This window comes from Cyanistes caeruleus, chromosome Z (assembly GCF_971803275.1).
Source record: "Cyanistes caeruleus chromosome Z, bCyaCae1.hap1.1, whole genome shotgun sequence".
Lineage (NCBI taxonomy): Eukaryota > Metazoa > Chordata > Aves > Passeriformes > Paridae > Cyanistes > Cyanistes caeruleus.
This window is the reverse complement of record NC_141732.1, coordinates 79,409,509-79,430,591: the sequence shown is the minus strand read 5'-3', so window position 1 is coordinate 79,430,591 and position 21,083 is coordinate 79,409,509. Positions and strand designations below refer to the sequence as shown.

The following is a 21,083-nucleotide window of genomic DNA, read 5'->3' as shown; positions in this document are numbered from 1 at the left end:
AATTGTTGCTGAATTCCTTTATTTTTTTGCATTTTTCTTAATATTAGGTGTGTTTTGCTTGTTTTTTAAAGCCTCATCTTCAGGAACCTGGTGAACGTATTAACGTCCATTTGAAACAAACCAAGAATTTGAAATTTTCTTGCTTTTGTGATTCTAAAATAAAATTATGAAATAGTTCTCACATGTATGAATAAGGTTCAGACCAAAAGCCAACAGATTCCTTATCCTTTTTGAACGTTTCAGTATTTTAGATTGGTCATGCCTAGGTTTTTGAGTGTTTAGCTTGAAATCCTGAAACTCTTTTTTCCTCTCTATCTGTTAGTACTTCAGTTAGTACTACTAATCAGATGTTCATGTTTTAAACTTTAAATGGATGCTACAAATGAGGATTTATCTGGGCATAAAAAAAGAACCAGTTTGTTTTAAATTTAAATCACTTTTGGGGGCAAATTGCCATTTGAAACTCCAGATTTTTTAAGACATTTATCAGCCCTGGTACACAAAAACACTTAAAAGAATGCTTATGGAGTTTCCTAAAGTAGACATATTTTGCCAAGTCCTGAATACCTTATTGATTATTCCCCCCTGAAAGTGGCATGAATATGCAGGATGCATGAATATTTTCAGTAAGTTTTGAATTTCTCCAGGACATACGCAAAAAACTCTGTGTGTCTTAGAGCGAGTCATTAATTTCAGATGCAGAGGGAGCCTCTGGAGCACTGAAAATCTGCTGGTTCACATCTGCCTATATTTGTTTTAGTGGATATAAATGTATATATCTATATACATTTATATCCAGAAGATACCGGCAACTTTTTGCTGCGGTCTTTGTGTCTGCAGACAGCGCTTCTGTACAGCTGAAGGCAGTAGTGGGTGTTTAAGTTATGATGGACCAGGGGTGCCGTGGTCTCCACAGCATCAGGGGTGAGGTGCAGAGCTTTTGGCAGACGTGGTGGGCTCTGCAAAGCACAGTGGTTGCCCAGGAATGAGAGGGGTGAAGTGGGCACAGAGAAAGCGGAGATGGCTCTGCGTGACGTGGTCTGAAACCTCCAGGGTTGTGGAGGGCACAAGCTGGGGACCAGGCGCGGGGTGTAGAGCCAGGAGAATGGAATTATATTCCCAGACCACCCGTGCCCTGTGCTGGACAAACCAGCACCTTGAGGTGGCTGAGTGGTCTGGGACAGTGTGGAATTTTTTAGCTGCTTTTTGGAAAACGTTCTGAGAGCTTCCTGGGGAAGGCTTGCAGGAGGTGGCAGAGCGTGAAGGGGTAACCTGGCTATGTCTGGCTCGTTCTGGCTGTTTTTTCACAGTGAAGGCAAAGTGCATTTCTTCTGAGGAGGAGGATAGGTTCATAGACAATTAAAAATTCAGATGTTGAAAAGTCAAACTTTAAGCACTCCAGTGGATGTAAAGCTGATAAAATGGCAGCACCGCAAGAGCCGAGGTTGTGCCAACGTCCAACCCTGGGACCTCACTTTTACACAGTGCCAATTTTTGAGCAGTTTGGAGGTGTCCTTCCTGGGTGGGTGCTCACACTCCAGGCTGAGAAAGCCATTTGTACCTTCAGTCCAGAAAAACACTGTCTGTTCACCTGAGCTTGTGGGGAAGAACAGAAGCACCCAAAGCTTTCACCGAAGCAGTTTAAGTGGCCTGCAAATATTTCACCCTCTTTCCCCCTATCCAAGAGATGGGTGAGGCAGAGTTTGATTTTTCTGAGCAAACTGAAGCAGCCTTTCCTGAAGGAAATCTCCATACAGAGGGGTGGCACAGCTCTCAGTCCTGCTGCTCGAAATGCTGCAAGTTTGTGTGCAGACAAGGCCCAGGAGAGTTATGGTGGAGCTATTAGGAGGGGAAGCGATTTTTTCTTAGACTGATTAAAATTCTTTGGGCTTTCTGTTTGTTTGTTTTTAAACACCTATTTAGCTTTTAATTAACATTTAAGAGAAGGGAAGCTGGTTAAATATTCAATACCTCCTCCCTTTCAATTAAGGTAGAACAGTACACAACGCGTGATGAGGCCTCTGGGAAGTGTGGAAAAACAGAGAAGAGCAGGCTCCTGATTATCATTTTCAGGGGGACAGGAGAGGTGAAACCCATCTGATTATAACTGCTGTTAACAATAATGTTGAGATTTTTATTTTTTTTTTAACATCAGAAAGCAGTTTAGAAATGCAACTATTCTTTAAAACCATATATCCTGGTTTTGGCCTTTAAATACTTCCGTTTTTCCACTCCCATTCTTTACTCATTTCAGGTGCAAGCATGGAGGATTTTCTAATAGGCCTTTCCAGTAGCTTAGCAGGGAGGCTGCAGATGCTGGGGAAGTTGTTCTTCATGCTCCATGCCCTTATCTTCATTTTGATGCAGTTCTTTCTGTCCCAGCGAGTCAGCAGCCCCCAACCACACAGCCCTGGGAGCTCAACCGAGCAAGTGAGAAAGAGCTGTATTGTCACCATACTCCAGTCTCTCCCCCTTTCCCTTCCTTCTCCTTGAAAAATCCAGTTACCTTCTGTCTGTGAGCCGGTTGTAGCTCAAAATGGCACATAAAACACACAGAAAAGGGCGCCTCAGTGGTAGAAATGGATTTGGAATATGCTAGTATTTGAAATTCGACAAATTCACCCTTCCTAAACTTAAATTCTTCCCTTTTGATTTTGTGTGCCCTAATTTATCTGACAAAAGATTTTGTTTTGCTGGCCATCCGGTTTAAAAAATAATCATGCTAGCTAGCAAAACAACCAAACCAACAAACCCATTTTACATTGTGGAAGCTCCTCAAACCACTGCCCAAAAGGTGATATATTTTTACACCTGCTGTATCTTCTGCTGTGGTGAGACAACTTACCTGCAGAAAATACTTTGTTTTCACCAAATATCCCACAAAAATGATTTTTTGTTTTAATTGCCATGTTACATAAACAAGTTTCTAAAATGGAATTGCTGGCACCAGATACCAGTTGTGCAAATGTATGTGCCTAAATGAGTGGTTGCTTTTCAGCTTTTTTTTTTTAAGGAATGAAGAGAGAGGAGATGCTAAAATGCAGAGCTATTGGATAGGTTTCATACGCTGTAACTTCAAGGTTTACTGGATATAGGATTGAATCGATTTTTAAAGACAGAAACAAATGTTTTGCAAAAAGATTTCTAACTGCATCTATTACAAGACTTTCCAGTTCAAATTTAAAATTAACCTATTGTGATGACACAATAATTTTTAACTTAACTGTTGCATGTTGTCTGATGACCTATTCAGTGCCGTGGATTTTTATTTTAAAAAAAGCAAAACTATAAGAAGCATCAAAACCCAAGATATTTTCTCCATGATCCTCTCTTCCAACTATGTAAGCACATGAATATATTTATATATATGTCTCTTGTGATTATTTATCAGTAGAGTTAATGATGTGTATTTACTGGCTGGACTGAAACAAGAATTAATCCAATTAGTTCAATAATTGGTTATTTACCAAATATTTTCTTAATTATTGAGAGTCCATTTCTACTTCAGCTGTAAATAACAGAAAATCTCCCATCAATTTCAGCTATAGTGGTATTTTACTCCTTTAAAAATGGTTTGCATAGCTTTTATAGAAGCATTTCATGGAAGTCACAGGAAAAATTTTGAAGTTGCAGAGGATAATAAAAGTAACACCTTCTGTCAGAAGGTCCAGTTTTTAAGTAAAACTCATTCAGGCGAACTTCACAACTTGTGATTTTTTTTTTTTTTTTTAAATTTAATTCAATTTGTAGGAAAAAAAAAAAAAGGCTGAAGGAAGCAGCATGTGTGTGTCTGGAAATAGCCAAATTCTGTTACATGGAGAATTCTGTACTACAATATGATTAAAAGTTGATGTGAGCAACCTAAGACAGGAGCCCCTCAATTGGCTGACCCTGGAGCTGTATCCTTTAGATGCAAATACCACTAATGTCAATTTTATCTCAGCTGGATATAAATTATATCCAGTTTCAACACACCCATGCCATGGAGCTCCGGAAGATGATAAAGCTGAAAAGCTGATGGAGGCAAAAAGGCATTTTTCCTGTGGATTTTGGAACAGGGTCCTGCCCAGATGGAGGGCACGGGCTTCCCGTTGAGAGGAGGAGAGATGAGGCTGTAGAGGAAGATCTCCCCTTCTCTCTGCCTGCTCCCAGTTATTCTCTGATAAAAGTATCTTCAGGAGGGCTTAGAGGGAAAGGAGGAATCAGCTCAGCAAGAAGAGTATCAAGGAGACATCAGCTATTGTCTTCAGTGCTGTAGGCGGATACTTCACTGAAATAGAGAAAATATTAATTCACAAATGTTTGTATTATACACCCAGAAATTTGTAGATGAAGCTCAATCTTTCTTTATATTTTTGCCCCTTTTTCTTCCTCTCCAGATTCTCTGAAGTGGCTATGTTGTAAGGACAATACTGACAAAAAGCCCTGTCGGTAAATCAATAACTTTTTTTCTTTCTCTTTTTTAAGGAGAACACACACAAGAAACCAATTCACCTCATTCTCTGAAGAAGGATGTGGAAAATATGGGGAAAGGTAAAATAAATAAGGGCCTCTTACATTACAAAACTGCTCTTTGTTTTAATAGAATATGAGGATAATAGGGGGCACTTTCGTTCTGCACCATATTTTAAGCTTGTCAAGTAACATATGAATAATATATGGACCTTTGGGTGGATATAATTGAGATTAATGCATATATATCAATCAATACATGACACTGTAATATAATACTTTAAAATAATATATTACATTGATTTATATTCATGGCTTTCTGCACAAAATCTATGGTGGGTCTATGCAACACTTTTTTTTTTTTTTAATAAGCGCTAAAATATTTTGTCTTAGAGTAATGAATTGCTCTGCAACTGTTCTTTCAAGAATTATTTATACAGATTATCAAAACCACTCTTTCTCTTTGTTAGAGGAGCTCCAGAAGGTTCTGTTTGAGCAGATCGACCTACGGAGGAGGCTGGAACAGGAATTCCAGGTGTTGAAAGGAAACGCGTCTTTCCCAGTCTTCAGTAAGACACAAAATCTGTGCCTTTGGTGTTGTGTGTGTGTGTGGCTGGTTCTTGCCAGGCTGATAAAACGAGAGAGGCTCTCAGATGTGCTGCCATGATCTTGAGTTCTGCTGAGGCCAGGCTGGGCAGGGCTTGGAGCGAGTTGGGATCGTGGGAGGTGTTGGAAGGAGGTGATTTTTAAGGTCCTTCCCAACCCCAACCGTGCCGTGATTCTACACTGACGCTTCTGCTGTGGCTTTCCAGCTCTCCAAGCAGGTCTTTCACAGGGGAAATACAAAGCTGGGTGTTTGTTTTGGTGTACAGTCTACAGTTTTGGTAGCACTGTGTGCAGGGAGTAGACAGAAACGCATCTGGGCCCTCGTGGGGTGTGGTGAGGTTGGTGTCTTAGCCAACACCTCAGGGGCTCTTGAAGACAAGATGCTTAATCCTCGTTTTCAGGAGGTTCTTAATACCCATTCTCAGGAGGTTCCAGCTGATGCTGGAGGACTGATCTGGCCTTTTTAAGGAGTAGAAATTCCTGTTTGGATTTTTCCTTTTGAGAGAGGCCGCTTGAGACGGCCCTTCCACCACGGCCGCTGTGCGGGGTGCTGCTGTCCAGGGCGGCGGAATGAGCACAGCACATCTCAAATAAAATGAAATGGACACTTAGCAGGGTTTGTGTGAAGCTGCTGGAAGGTTGGGCTGATTGTACAAGGATGTGGAAAATGACCCCCTTGGCTGGGGTCTCTCAAATGACACTGGAGCAATGACGGAAAGATTTTTCCAGGAGAAACCCCACCTAGATCAGGATGATCCCACTGGAAAAGGTGGGAACACAGACAGCATTTTCCTATTCTTCAAAGAAAATATGCTTGTCCCCTTTCTGTAGCATCAGATAGGTAAGTTCGGGGAAGCAAGGCAGCGTGAGGACTCTGGGAATGACTCCGTCTTTAGCCCAAATATTGAAAGATGTAGACAGCTCCATAAATAAAGAAGAGTCACTTGACATGATACAGATATTAATGAAAGGAGCATAACCTCATCCTTCAGCATAAATCCAGTTATTACTTGGGTTTGGGAGTGAGGTAATTTTCAAATAATTCGTGGAGATCAAAACCCTGCTGTGTGGTATTGGTGAAATGGCATCTTGGACTTTTGCCACTCAAGTCTCTTATTCATCCTTTTGTTCTTCTACAGTAAAATTAATCTCTGTCTTTGCCGTGTAAATAAACACTGCAGTTAAACCACATGAAATACAATTCAAATAAAAGAAAAGAACAAGTATACGGCCGACCAAGGAAGTGGTGACTGCTGTATGCTGGCTTGAAAAATATGTGGTTTCAATGTACCACAAAGTAGTGGTCAATTTTCTTCAGGATTAAAATAGAAAACAGATAATGTGCTATAAACCATACCTACAAGTGACCGTAAAGCCTATTTACAGATTTAGATTTACCAAAAAAACCCACCCCTCCCCCACATGTAATAAAACAAGAGAAAAGGGTCTTTGTAAAGGAAATTAGTGTAAACCCATGTTAAGGCTGTTTTGTCCTCTTGTGCAGTGCATGTTCTAGCACAAGAGAGGGGGGCTGTTCCAGGCTCTTCCTGCTGGACAGAGTTGTTTCTTTGTGCCAGGTTAGAATGGTCTTGGGCAGGGAGGAGCCGTGGAAAGAAGTCTTTGGGGACCCAGCTAAAAGAAAGTTGAGGTAAAATTTAAATTGCAATGAAAACTCATCCATGTTTCAGCTGAGAGGCAACATGTGAGATGCAGAAGGTAATACTATTTCTCTCAGGAAAATGCTTCTGTCAGGTTACCTGCAGTTAACTCTGGAGTCACCTCTTTTGGGTCCTCCACTTGGAACTGAGCACGTTTGGGGTGTTATATCTTCATAGCATCAAGCCATACTCACAACAGGGCTGTGCAATAAATAGTGTTTGGTTTCAGAGTTCTCCTCTCATTTTAATCACTGTTAAATGAGAACTGAGCTTATTTGCAAGCTCTCTTAGCGGTGCTATGCTGCAGTCTTCTCTGTGGTTTCTTGTACCTGTGTGAAACATGGACTGTGATAATTTATAAAACAGCAAGACCTTGTCTTCTGCTGCATTTTTCGCATTTCTGTTGTGCTTGAAAGCTGCAGGTGAAATTTGCCTTTAAGATCTCTCCATGCAGAGGTCAACTGAATAAAATAAAATTAAAAAATAATAAAAAAAAATCAGATCACATGAAGAAAGTCTAAGTATTTGCTGTCCTGATAAAAATACAGGCATCTCTGCATGTTGACAGTGTGATGTCCTGGATGCTCTGGTTTGTACGTGTCGGCTGCTCCGCGTTCTGTCCGTCTGCATTTTATAAACAACGTGGCAATAAAATGGCGGAGACACAGTCTGGGTACTTAAAGTATTTAATTTTGTGTTAAGAAAGCTATTTAAATATTCATACCTTTTCTCCTGGGTACTGCTTATGGCTTTGTCTGTGAGCGTTTGGACTCGGATAAATGCCGATGGAAAAAAACGCTGTCCCTACCATTAACACCCCATTTCCTCTGTGAGCTTGGACATTTGCTGTGCAGGGCTGAGCAAGATCCCTGAGCTGTTTGTTTGGAGATGTGATGAGCCCATGAAGAGGCAGCTGGGAGGAAAGCCTCGAGGAAAAAAACCCAAAATTTCTCCTTAAAGCCTGCTCAGAGTGAAGCTGGAGGACCTCAGCTGTCATTCTCAGCCTTTAGTGACCAGGACAGGGGGCAGCTACCTTTTTATACTTCATGGGCTTTTTGGCTGGGGCTAGGAAAAGAGGAATTGTAAATCTGCGTTATTTTTGTTTCTGTTATTATGTTTCTGATCAAGTTGGGGTAGATGGAATAGGCTTAAAAGTTCTGTGGGAATTTACTGGAAATCTGAAGGACTTCATTGCGATAGTGCCACAATGTCCTTTTCAATTTGGTTGTGCTGGAGTCCTGAGGGCTTCAGTTTGCCAAAATTTCTCACTCTTTCTCTGTTTCATTGCTCTTTTCCTGACCCCTTTTCTTTGAAACAACAATTTTATCTCATTGTTCAGAGACGACAAAGTTCTTTTTTGAGAGGGGGACAGAGCTCTGCCCCCTTGTTTTTCTTCCAGGATAGGCTTGTTACTTGAATCAAAATGATAGTGGTTGGGGTGAGTTTTCTTTCCTCTTCCATTTAGCAGCCCATCCTTGCACCCTGACCTCCAGCAGGCAGCTCTTTGAATTATTTGGCACTTGTCAATAGTTCTGTTTCTGCTTCTCTTTTTCCCACCCACCAAGAGGAATGTTAAGGAACACAGAGCATCAGCTAATCTTCCAACAAATGAAGTCTTGTCTGAAATGCTTATTTAGGTTATTTAGGAGGAAAATCAGGGAAGATCTACTGGAGCAGGAAGGCCAGCCTGTGCTGTAACCCAGCTGCCCAGGATCTCTCTTTCAAAGACTTTTTCGCTTCCATATTCCACGTCACCCTTTATGGAGCTTCAGTTTTGTTCAAAGCCGTCAGCACAATGCTACAAACCACAAATCAAACCCTGCATCCTTGAACGCTTTCTCCTCTCACAAGTTGGACATCGCTGTTGATGTCAACAGATTTATGCCAAAGCAAAGAAGAACAGTTTTTGCTCTTCTCTTCAGGGCTTGAGAAAGTTTGACTAATGACTGCAGAGCCTTGCCCGTGCAGGAAAATAGCAGGGAATAAATGCTAGCAACACAAACTTAGCATCCTACATTTTCTGAGGGAGGAAATCTAATTTTTCCACTTTTTTTTTTCCTGTTGTCAGTGGTGTCTGCTATTAGATACATACTTGTTAAGCATGTGTTTTAATTGAGTGCAAGACTTTTATAATGCTTTGTGGTTCCCCAGTAGTGAATGGGTTTGATTTAGCTTGATTTGTGTAAATTCTGCCGTGTGGTCTCTGTTTTAATTACGGCACCTACATTTTGTTTCCCTCTCATACAGATAATTTTCAAGATCAGATGAAGCGGGAACTGGCGTACAGAGAAGAAATGGTGCAGCAGCTACAAATCGTAAGTTTACTTTCTCTGACAAAAAAATGTCTTCAGCTGCTTCTTTGTGTTTTTTAAGCGCACACCTGAAATTTTCCCTTTGTGAGCCACGCAGATGCACCATTACCGAGCTCCTATTGCCTTATCTTTAGCAAGAGGTAAGCACGCAGCTCTCAGCTGGTTTGGAGCCTAATTACCTGGAGATTTACTTTCCTACAGTAACCAGATGGGTCTTCATGTTTCAACTAAACAAAATGTGTTGACTCAACACGGAGAGGTGCTTCTGCAGAGATGAGCAGGGAGTGAATCAGTAAACTTTAAGCAGTTAAATGTTTCTACCTCGTGTGAGTTGCCGAGAGGTGCATTTCAGCCCTCGGCAGGGAATCTGCTCAATCCCAGAAAATAAACCTTAGGATGTGTCTTTTTCTCGTTTTAGACACTAGAAGAAGTGCTTAACTCAGCAGCAAAGGATCAAGTTGCCCAAACACGGTTTAGCGCAGGCACACCTTACTGTTGGGTCTCCTGCTTGTTATTTTAAAACCAAGAGGGATTTTGCCTGTGTGCTGGTGCAGCTCTAGATCATCACATCCAGCTGTGTTGTTTTGAAAAGCTGACGTTCTCAACCCAGTGCAAGCAAAGGGGCTGGAGCATGGGAAGCTGTTCCACGCTCGTATAGTGCTCAGTGTGGTTACAAGGGCATGGTGAGGCTGTCAGCTAGTGCTTGCTTTGCTGGTGCTTTCTCTGTGATCAGTCTGACGTTGCTCAACTGGGTTTTTGTTTTTGAGGAAAGTTTGGCAAATATCCCCACTTCCCCGAATCAGCCCCGTGCTCCCCCATGGAAATTTTCCTTCTGCTTGTCACGGGGCCCTGGCGCAGAGAAGGCATTGCCCAGCCTCCTGGTACTGTCATTTTCTAATTGATGGGTTAGGACATAAAAGTAAAGCTGAAGGCCAGGATTGTCAAACTTGTGCTCCTGATGTTGAGAGGCATTTAGGACTGGCCTTATTTTTAGAGCTGCCGAGCATCCACGCGCCCCGTTCCTGCTGACTTCAGAGATTTCAATGAGAGATGGAGGGTGTTTGAAAGAGGTTGTTTGGGGAGGAAACTCAAGTCCAGAACATCTCTGGGTGGTTTTCTTTGCAGCTGGTCTCCACTTTTTCCCTTTAATTTGCCTGGTTGTTGCTGTGTCCCTCTTTGTGACTCGATGTCAGGTGGGAAGTTTGACTTGACCTGAGAATTTTGTTGTCACAGAACAACAAAATTATGATTAATTAGGATGCCATCCTGAAAAGCACTTCCCCTGCTGCTTTGGACTTGAAGCAGGTGACCAGTTGGATTTCCTGCTGCAGAGCACTTCTAAGCACAAAGTTTATGGGCCCACCCCAGTCTTTATCTCTGGTGTCAGCTGAACTTGGAGGTAGCTAACTCTGCCTCCCAGGGAGAGAACAGATCGCCTCTGCCATTCACCCTGTGCTCCAGTCCTGAAGTTGTTTCTGGAACTGAGTATCCCAGGTCTCCAGCAAGCCAGATGTGGTGGCTTACCTGATTCTCTTGGGCAGGAATAGCAAAATGATCAAGTAATTCACACCCTTTTCACTTACTGATGTGTGCTATGGAACAGACTAAGAGTAATTTAATCATTAAACAGAGCTGTCTGAATGAATTTACAGAGAACTGTTTCAACATTTAATGTGTTTCACCAACAACTCAGGACCTCTTCACTCCCTATAGATGCCTGAATTTAACTATTAGTAATAGAAATGTTGTTGAATCATCAGTAAGCCTTCATGCTCATATTTGTGGGGTAGGTTGTGATCAATGAGATTGCTAAAAAAGATGTTTGTATGAAAAACTGAAAAGCTGCTAGAAATAACCCATCTGATTGCTTAAGATGGGTACAGAAATCTTCAGAGATGTCTTGGCTGATAACTGGAATGGAGTCAGCACTTTTGAGGTGATAATCCCAGCAATTGCTTTAATTCATTCATGGGAATATATCTTGTACGTTTATATCTAGAATTAAGATTAATGAACTGAATGTGGTAATAATAGAACTACTTTGGCCTTCCAGGGTTATTGCATGGATGAACTGAAGCAGAATACACAAAAAGTGTGTCTGCTTTTGATTTTTTGTTTAATTGCTGTTGTTGTTTTGTTTTTAATTGGGGCAGTTAGGCTTTTTTTTTTTTTTGTACCTGATATGCTGCACTACTACTTCAACCTAAGAGCTTTAACCTAATTTTCTTGTTAACACAGAAGTACAAAGAGAAAAGCAGAAGTGTTTCATACATACTAAAATCATAGTTTTACTTAGACCTCATAGGTGTATGCCTTTGTGGCACTGAATTCAAAGTTTACTGATTTAACTAGCCACAGAACTTGACTTAATTGCTTTTAAAAATTATTCTATAAACAATATAGATGCCTGGAATCAGGTGTCTCGGTTTTTTTTGCTCTTCTCACTGCTGAAGATATACAACTTGCATTAATCTTTCCTGAATATCCCTGGAAAGATTTGAGAGCCATGTGGATGGCACTTTGGGAACATGGGTTAGAGTGGGCTGGGCAGTGTGGAGAAAATGATTGGATTTTAATGTCTTGGAGGGCTTTTCCAACCTAAATGATTTTGTGATTCCCTGATCCCCTGCAACTCTGGGTACCAGAGGGGCAGGTTTTGGCAGGGCGATCGTTTCACTCACCCTAAACTGAGTAATCAGACTTTACAATAAATTGACCCAGCGTTTTTGCTGTTTGGGAAATGTCTGGAATGCCAGCTGAACGTAATCACGAAAAAAAAAAAAAATCGACCAAATATGACCGCAGTTGAAAACTTTCCAGCGCCAACACCCACTGCATCAGGACGTGAATCTCATGCCCTGCGCGCGGTGAACGCTGGCCATGCCGCTTTTTTGTCCCGTTGCGGGTTTGTGTTTTTTTTTGGGGAGATTCCTCCCGGTTTTGGGAGCGCTCGGTCGCAGCGCGGCCCGCGGGTTCCCTCTGCCGGCCGCCGGCCGCCACTGCAGCTCAGCGCTTTGGTCCAGGCGCGGCTGCATCCCCGCCCTGCCCTGCTGCTGCCGCTCCCATCGCATCCCAGAGGAAAAATTACAGGGTTTCGTGGCCTCCTGGAAGCCGGGAGTTTCCTCAGGCCACTGGAATAACGGGGCGGGTCCTGTTCTCTTACACCTTCACCGGCGGATGCTGGGCTCCTCGCAGGCAGCCTGGATTAGGAGGTTGCTGGAGCAACAGGATGTTGTGTGGCCACTGGTTTTGGTGAGAATCTCATACAGTGAGGCTGCAAGTGGCCACTGGAGGTCTCCTAGCCCAAGCTCCCTGCTCGAGTGGAGTCGCCCAGAGCACATTGCTCAGAACAGTTTTCCAGGCAGGTTTTGAGCACCTCTAGTGAGGAAGGCTCCACAGCCTCTCCACTGCTCCAGGAAGGAATTTCTTCCTGATGTCCACGTGGAACTTCCTGTGTTTCAGTTTGCAGAGTTTTCAGAGTGTCTGGAGCAGCTATCAGAAAGTTTTGCAACCTGTTTGTGCCAGGTTCTCCACCGAGTGCTAAGAAACCACCACTTAACAAGAAAATGGATTTTAGACCCCTGAATGCATTTTTCTCTTCCTCCTCTTGCAAAGTGCTGTCTCCCAAATTGGCTGAGTACAGGGTGGGTATGCGGAGATCATGTATAAAATATGGATTTTTCATGTGGATCCTGTTGTGCCAGGGGAGATTTAAAGTGGATTAAGAAAAATTCCTTCACTGTCAAGCACTGAGGTCAGCTGTTCAGGGCAGAAGTGGAGTCACCTTCCCTGGAGGGGTTTAGAGGCCATGTGGATGTGGCACCTGGGGACATGGGTGAGCTGGGCACCTGGTGGCATGGATTAGTGCTGGGGGAATGGTTGGACTCAATGATCCCAGAGATCTTTTTGAACCTAAAAGATTCTGAGATTCTGAGGATCGTGTGGCTCTTGTTACTGAATTGTACAGAAAGGGCCAGTGAGGAGGAGCTGCTGCCCAGCAGGATGGGGGAAATTCTGACATGACACACATGGTACAGGCTTAGGAGAGCTCACCTGCCTTTAGAGTTTTTGGTTCCTGTCCAATGAAACTGGAACTCTTCTGCTGGGACAGACCAGCACTGTGAGCAGTTATCAAGTCTCCTCCTGCCTGAGACTCTGCATCTCCCTGATATTGTCTTCTGAGCAACTGTGTGAGTGGAAAAAATCTTAAAAGCATGAGCTTTCTTCCTAGCTGCCTGGGGAGAGAAAAATATCAGTAGCAGCATTACCAGCATGATGATTTTCATCCTTAAATATTTTCATGAACGCCTCTCAAACATGGCCGTGGGGAAGTAGAACACCAAGCAGGAAATTTAAGCCTCTTGGAAACTGAGGAGCTTTTCTTAATTTTCTCTCAGAGGTGCCTTACAAGTAGTTTGTGGGTCCTCAGGAAGTGTTGACCTCAGTGGTGACCAGTCCATCAGGAAAAGCTCAAGGGGTGCTCGTCACCCACTGTGGTTTAGATCACTGGGTGATGATCAGTGCCACTAATTTTATATTGGGGTAAAGTGTGATGGGTTTTTGAGGTGTGTTAGAAATGTGAAACACTCAGGCAGGCCTTTGTCTTTTCAGATTAGGTGAAAAATGATGGTTTGGGTTTTTTTGGGATATTTTAATTAGGGTATGCTCTTGTGAACTGACTTCTCCCTACCAAAGGAGAGGCTTCACTTTGGGCTGATAATAATGTTCAGAGCTCAGAACTGGATCCATCTGGAACTGCTCTGTGTTTTATGGCTTTCTGCTCTCAGTGCTCCTTTAAATCAACTCTGTTCTTCAGAGTCAGGCAATAAAATAAATCAGGAACTATCTCTCTGCAAAACTTATTTCCATCTCTGCATCATCTTTCACCCTCATCCTTAAAGATTGACAAGGAATGTTTAAAAGAAGAAAAAAAAAAACATCCAGCATGTAGTTAATGTTGGTAAATCTTCAGAGGCATGAGAGCCTGTTCCTCTGGGTCACACTGTAATTCAGAAGAGCACTAGTAGTTTGAATTCCTAGCTTAAATTGTTTACAGAAAGCTGATGCTTTTGTACCGCTAATGTATTCATTAGCCAAACAAGAAGCACCCACATTTCTGTGTGTGGAGATGTTGGTCTCCGTGTGCCTGCCTCTGTTCTCAAAAACAGGGAACGGGAAATAGCAGTGCTTCAGTGCCATTTGTGATTTCCGTGCTCGGCCTGAAGTGGTGCAGCTCAGATGATTGACCTTGGCAAGAATACAAACAGCTGTTCAGCAGAATGGCTCTCGGATTTCTTGAGTGGCATCTTGTGCTGAAGTGCCTGCTCACAGGCACAGACATAATGACAGGTAAAAGAACATCTCTGGAACTCTGTGTCCTGTGTCCTCAAAAGGCTCATCCCTAATTGTTTACAAGAAAGTGAGCTGTTTTCACCAGAATCTTACATTCTGCTGTTGGCTTTCCCCCCCCCCCACAAGACAGGTGAGCAAAACTCACATCTTGACAGCACCTGTGGATATGCCTTAGGTTGATAGGATAGAGCTGTGCCGCTTTCTCCAGTGAAATAAAATGTTAAAGAAAAGGATGCCATGTAAAAATTTAAGCAGAAAGCTTCCCTTCCATTAGAATCTGCAGAAATTCTGATCAAAAATGGCTGTGGAGGTACAGGAAGCCAGCCTCTGCTACTGCATGAGTGGTAAATATTTTTCCTAGGCAACACGATGCATCATCGTGTGCCTCACCAGAGATGGGATGCAGAGGCCAAGCCCCTGAAAGGGGATGCTGTGCTGAAAGTTCTTTGATATCTGAGTGTGTATAACAGGGGTCAGACAGGAACTTCAGAAATTACTCCCCAGTCCTGTCCCTTATCTGTGCTTTGGTTTGAGCCGTGGAGCAGGCTCTGGGCTTGCTGACTGTGTTCCTTCCAGGTGGAATAAACAGGGAAGCGTTCCAGAAATGCACTGGACTGTGCTCCAGTACCTAATGGGTACCAGGACTAAACTGGAGTCAGCCTGTAGGAAAAAGTACTCAGTGTCCATATTGCAATTTTCTTGGAGTTTCTCTTCAGATCTGCTCTCATTGTATTTCCTACTAATGTGCACTCGGTCATGAGAAACTGCATTTTTGCTGCTTGAAACTGAACTGCCTTCCCTTTTGTTATTTCTGCACACCCTTTGAAAAGGGCCACCCTTTGCATCTCCGTGCCCCTTTGAGTACTGATCCTGCCCTCATCTCAGCAGCCCCCATGGATGCACAGAGAGGGACTCTTTTGCCATGAAGAGCCCTAAATCCTATTCCACCACGGCATTAGAATTACTGAATGCTCTGACAATGAGATAAATAGAAGATGACATTGTTGGTGGATTAACTCATGGAGAAAGTAGTCATTTCCCTGTTGAACACCCACCTCTCCCACTGTCATCTATTACCAGGAGATCAGTTAAAACAACACGCATTAGAAAGACGCCGGTGTGCCAAATATAGCAGAGAAGTGGATTAAGAACAGTTAATTTCTGACAGAATGTACCCCATTGTATTATCTAGGTCAGTACAGCTTGGGAGATGTCCTATATAATTTGTGGCCATGCAAACCCAAGTTGGCCTTTGTGAGTGGGAGAGAGGCAGGAATCGGCTGGCGAGGCACCACAGGTCCCAGCAGGAATGTGCTAGTTTTTGTGTGCAGTTTGTTTGTGGCTCCCTTTTGCATCCCAGCCACGGCCACGGGTGACCAGGGAAGCAGCTTCTCTGCACCCCCTTCCCTGCTGCAGCTTGGGAGGGAGTTTTGCAGCCTTTGAAAGCACTGTGTCCTGAAGGCAGCTGTGTTTTGGGGACGTGGTGGAGGGGACAGCTCTGCTTCTTGGGGGGGATCTGGCTAAAAGCTGCCTGATACCTCCTGTCTTCTGTCAAGGGAAGGGATTGTAAGAGTAGTCAGACAAAACATCTGGAATCTTGATCTTTTCTGGTCATCAGTGGCTTATGCACACACATTTCCCCTTTTCCAGGGCTGTGTAGGGGGGAAGCAGCGTGCCCCTGTGAAAGGCTTCTGCTTTCATTCAGCCACAGACACTGCTCCTTCCTGCTGCTGCTGCTTTCAGTCTGATTGACCTCCTTTCCCAAGAAATTAAACAGTTAGCTCTCAAGCTTCAAAAGCCCTTTTCTTCCCTCTCATCCTGATCCTTTCCTCCTCTTTTCCTCTTGTTAAGGTAGGCAGGGATGGATAAGTCTCTCAATGTCTTTGCAGGCACGATGCTTTACCCCAGCCCAGAGGCATGCTGGGCACAATTCATATAAACATTCTCTGTGGGCACAACGTGTTTAAAATCAAAACAGGGACATCCCTGTTTTAGGAACGTGTGGGGTCAGTGGATACAGATGCAAATCCACTGTGTGCAAATTCACACAAATTTTAGGTGTGTGGGGCAGGTTGCTTGAACTCTCTGCATTTGCCCATCTGCTCCTTCTGCTGTTTGTGCAGGTTAAGGCCTTGATCCTGACTTCAGCTAACATAATTTTCAGCTTGCAGTAACATACTTCACATTGTTTGTGAGCATATTCTGGCAGCAGAAGCAGGTCAGCTCGGCATGCAGCAGCACTTAGGAGTGCAGGGACACAGAACTTCTTGATCTCCCAGCCTGAATTCCTCCAGCAGTCCCTCCAAAAATCATCATCAAAGAATTTGTAGCCACTTAGCTGGATTCCCAGCTATGGGGAAATCTCAGAGCAATTTAGTTTTGTTGCATTCTAAAGGCCCAGCACTGGAGAAGAGCAGCCCTGTAATGTATTCCCAGCGGCCAATGGGCACATCATCCCACTTTGTTTCTAAATATAACTGTGTTCCCTAATATGCCCATGTTCTCTGTTTTTCTTTAATTATTTGTTCCACTTCAGTGGCTTCCCTTCAGATTGGTGCAAGTTGGAGATAACTATTATGAATTTCCTAATTACGGGGATATAAATACACGAATTCTCATGCTCCCAGCCTGCTGTATTTTGGCTGTGCAGGGATCAGTGTGCATTGCCTGATCTGTCACAGACATCTGATTTTTTTATGATCTCACAGGTGGCTTTACCCTTTGTCAGCCTCTGACATAAACAAAGCATCAGAATGGGTCTTTTACACTGAACTTTAAGATGCTATCTGTTGTTTCAATTCTGACCATTTTTATTTCTGCTTCAACCCCCCTGCAGTTCCATAAAGAGTTGAACCTTTGTATTTAAGATGTTAAGATGTCCTACAGTTCCTCCCCATTTGCCAGAAGGAAAACAAAACCTTTCATTTACAGGGTTTTCCAGCTTGGGTGTTTTGTTAGCCAAACCTTGGCTTGAGCAGTGTCTCTGTTTCTGTGTCGTTCCAGATTCCCTATGCAGCAAGCTTGATCAGGAAAGAAAAGCTCGGTGCACACCTCAGCAAAAGCTAAAGGTGAGCTCGTGAGAAAGAGACTTCATTCCACTTGACCTGGCTGCCTGTGCTCCTTTGCAGCCATTGCAAGAATTAAGAGGATCATTCTGTTGTTTGATGTGGCTGGTTCTGGTCCCAAAGCCCTCCCTGTGCAGGTGTTGTGCAAGAGTCTAAAGCTGATAAATTACATCTGGCATGAATTACGAGGCTTCTCTGGGCTGGGAAGTGCTGTTGGGAGCTGACCCATGGGTCCTGCAGTGACAGGACAAAGGGTGATGGCTTCAAACTGAAAGAGAGTAGCTTTAAATTAAATATTAGGAAGAAATTCTTCCCTGTGAGAGTGGGGAGGCCCTAGCAGAGGGTGCCCAGAGCAGCTGTGGGTGTCCCACAGTGTCCTGGAAGTGTCCAGGGCCAGCTTGGATGGGGCTTGAGCACCCTCAAGGGAATAGTGGAAGGTGTCCCTGCCCATGGCAGGGGTAGGATGAAAGGATCTTGAAGGTTCTCTTCAACCTGAACATTCCACAGCTCTAACTGCCTGAGCAATTGCTTTTCCTGGCACTGAAAAGTGTCACCAAGGCCAATGTACCTTCAGTGGAAGGAGGGAAATATCTTGGCATTCAGGGTGCAAAAAAATCTTCACACTACTGCTCCAGGTAGGGAGGAGTTTTTCTGCCCTTAATGGAACTCCTCGAGCTCCAGGAAGAAGCAGCAGCACATCAGCACAATTTTGTGAGTCAAACAGAACCCCACTGACTGTGGTTCTGTAGTGTGCTGTCCTACAGAAGGTAATTATCCTGCTGCCCATGCACAGGCCCTTCCTAAACCAAACACTACATTTTTCAGGACTGTGTTTTGGAAGTGTTCATTTAGTAGAAACACCACCTCCATCATCAGTGGGAGACCCCAGTTTTGGGTGCTGAAGTCTTAGCATTTAAATGACATTCTCTTGGTTTTTTCCTGGTAAAACAAGAAGATTAGGGATTGGAGACAGATGCCGAAATCTGGTAGTCCTGCTACTGTGTTATGCCACAAAATCTGTGGATTCACTAAAAAAATCCCCAAGGAGAAGTAGGGGGATTAGAAACCTAAGAGCTACTCACGCACAGAGATCTCAGTAATGCACAAAACAGAGGTATTCAGGAGAGTCTGGGACATCTGAGAGGGGCTTGATAGTAGAGATGTGGAGGTTTTCCTGAGCTGTAGAAGAAGCAGATACTCAGAAACAGTAGGAGTGAGCACAGAGTAACCAGAAAACCACTGTCTGTGGCGCTGAGCTCTGCCATCTAAGACTACTCTAAGCACTGAGCTGGTCTCTTTTGCCCTCTTGAGCACACTTTCTTACTGGCCACCAGCGTTTTCCAGTGGAGCCCGCAGCAATCTGAGTGCAGATTTGAAACAAATTCAGCAATACCCCGAATAAAGCAGCCAGCCTCCCCAGACCAGGAGCAGCAGCTCCTGCCCCGTGTCCGCAGCGCTCCGTGCGCCATAAAACCTGCCTGAGGATGGAGGATGAAGAGTTTGTTCTTCGTCTCATCGGAGGAGACAAAGAGTTTGTTCCCATCTCCCAGAGCCTGCCAGGATGGTGCTGGCATCCCAGCAGCCAAACACATTCCGTGTTTGGCCGGAGCGTGGAGGATGGATGCGCTCCTCACGCTGCCGCTGTCCCCGCATCTTTGGAAGAGATTAGTTGTTCCTTAGCTGCTGAGCTGAGCCAGAACCGCGGCTCAGCTGTGCTCAGAAGCAGTTTCACGTCCTCGATGTGCCGAGGAGGAAAAGTCTCCTCAGGAGGAAGCGTGTTGGCACATCCCCACCCATGCAGCTGGGGCTGGTGACTCTGCTTCGCAGCCCCTCGGTTCCTGCCCTGGGCCCCCTCAGCTGCCCTCGCTGAGCCCTCTGCTCCTTCCCACAGCACATATCACATCATATCACATCACACAACATATATCACATCTGCCTGTGCTGAGTGGCACTGCAGTCAGCTGAAGTCTGCATTTCCACTTTACTGCGAGTATTTCCACATGGCCCCACAGATAATACCAAAATCTCAGGGGATGCTGCTAGAGCAGGTGGCCTACAAGTGTCCCTTTATCAAGGGCTGTAAATAAATGTTACAATTCTGTGACTGTCTCAAACTTTGGCTTAATGTTGATAACACTTTCTCTCTCTTTTTCTCCCTCTCTTCTTTTTTCTTTTTTTTTTTTTTTTTTTTGTTCCCAGAAGCACAGGAGCTTTTGCAGCTGTTACCTTACAAGTTATAACCCAGTCAGAAACCTGACTTGTATATAGACTGTGAAATGGAAGTGTTTGGGGATCTAAATAAAAAAAAAATCAGGTTCCTCTGAACCTAAGGACAAGTGACCTCATAGTATCATGGACAACCATGTCAAATAGAATGTAGCAGCCATTTATTAGTAAACACAAAACAACAACAAAAAAAAAATGCCTGTCCTTGATATATTTTTTTTTTTTTTTTTGGTGGTACCAAAGTTTAAGTCTTTGTGTTTTTAGAAGGACTATTGAGCTTGATAGAAAAAAAAAGAAAATGCTTTTGAATCGTGCAGATAAGCTGTGAAAGGAACTGCTGGTCCTTTCAATGCCACAGTGGCACTGACAACATCTGCCAGTTCACCTTTTGCTTTGGAGCAGTGGTTGTTTTATGGGAGGAAATGAACGTCTCACCAGATGGGCCAGAACCACGTTTGGACGGACGGGTGGACGGATGGATGGATGGATAGAGCAGTGTTAGCCATACACAGTGCTTTTTAAAAGCAGTCTGGAGATTCTCACACCCTTCTCCCTCATCCCTTTCCCCCTCTGGTATTTTGCCTGCTGTATGAATTACGATTGTACTCCTCTGGAAATATTTTACAATTTAATATTGAGTGTAATTAAGAATATAATCACTGTTATCAAAAAAGGTATTTAACTCTGTTGTAGTTTCTTTATCATTCATGTGGATAAAAAGTCTATAATAAAAAAAAAAAGAAAAGTATGAGATAATAGTTGAGCTTCCCTGTAATTTAATGCCATGCTTAGTCCCCTGAAGAAAACAAATATCCCCAAGAATACATTTTTAGAAGTATTTTAATTCACAAATAATATGCTGAAGACTTTCATGGTGTAAATTTCTGCCTCTGGTTATCTTCAAAACACTGAGAAGAAGTAGATTTAGTGCAGTTTCAGGACATGCCTTGTGGATCCACAGAAATAAAGGCAGCCAGTTTGAAGGCTGCATTCTCCCAGGTCTTTCCGTGGTGTCCTGCAGCACCCTGATTTTCAGGGCTTTTCTGAGTGAATCCATCTCCTTGATAAAGGTCTCAGTCCCAAACACAAAGGATCTCCCACAGCAGTACAGCACCACCAGCAACCAAAAGTGGTTTTAGCCATACCTAGCAGAGTTTCTTTCTTATTCCCCTCATTCCCAGCTCCTCAATATTCCCCTCATTCCCAGCAAACTCCTGTGAGATTAAATCACCTGGCTCTACAGTTCCTTGGAGCAGCTGGCAGAGCTGGGAGGCAGGGGAGGAAGGGCACAGCCTGTTTTCATGCCCTGCCCTGCACAATTTTCTCTGGTGTTAGGTGAGCTGACAAGACTCACTGAACCAGCAGAATTATGGCTTTTGTGGTATGGGAAAAAAAGCCAGCAAAACCACCAG

The 21,083-nt window shown here is 43.7% G+C and overlaps 1 protein-coding gene across 1 annotated transcript in view; it reads left to right on the top strand.

Moving 5' to 3' along the window:
• SKOR2 (SKI family transcriptional corepressor 2) overlaps positions 1–20,374 on the top strand; it is a 26,686-nt gene extending 6,312 nt beyond the window's left edge. Inside the window, exons 4-8 of the mRNA XM_023943931.2 lie at positions 4,468–4,533; positions 4,923–5,021; positions 8,964–9,031; positions 17,384–17,448; positions 19,645–20,374. Coding sequence (XP_023799699.2) covers positions 4,468–4,533; positions 4,923–5,021; positions 8,964–9,031; positions 17,384–17,446 — 296 coding nt within the window. The 3' untranslated portion in view covers positions 17,447–17,448; positions 19,645–20,374. The remainder of the gene's footprint in view (positions 1–4,467; positions 4,534–4,922; positions 5,022–8,963; positions 9,032–17,383; positions 17,449–19,644) is intronic.
• The last annotated feature ends 709 nt before the right edge of the window (positions 20,375–21,083 follow it).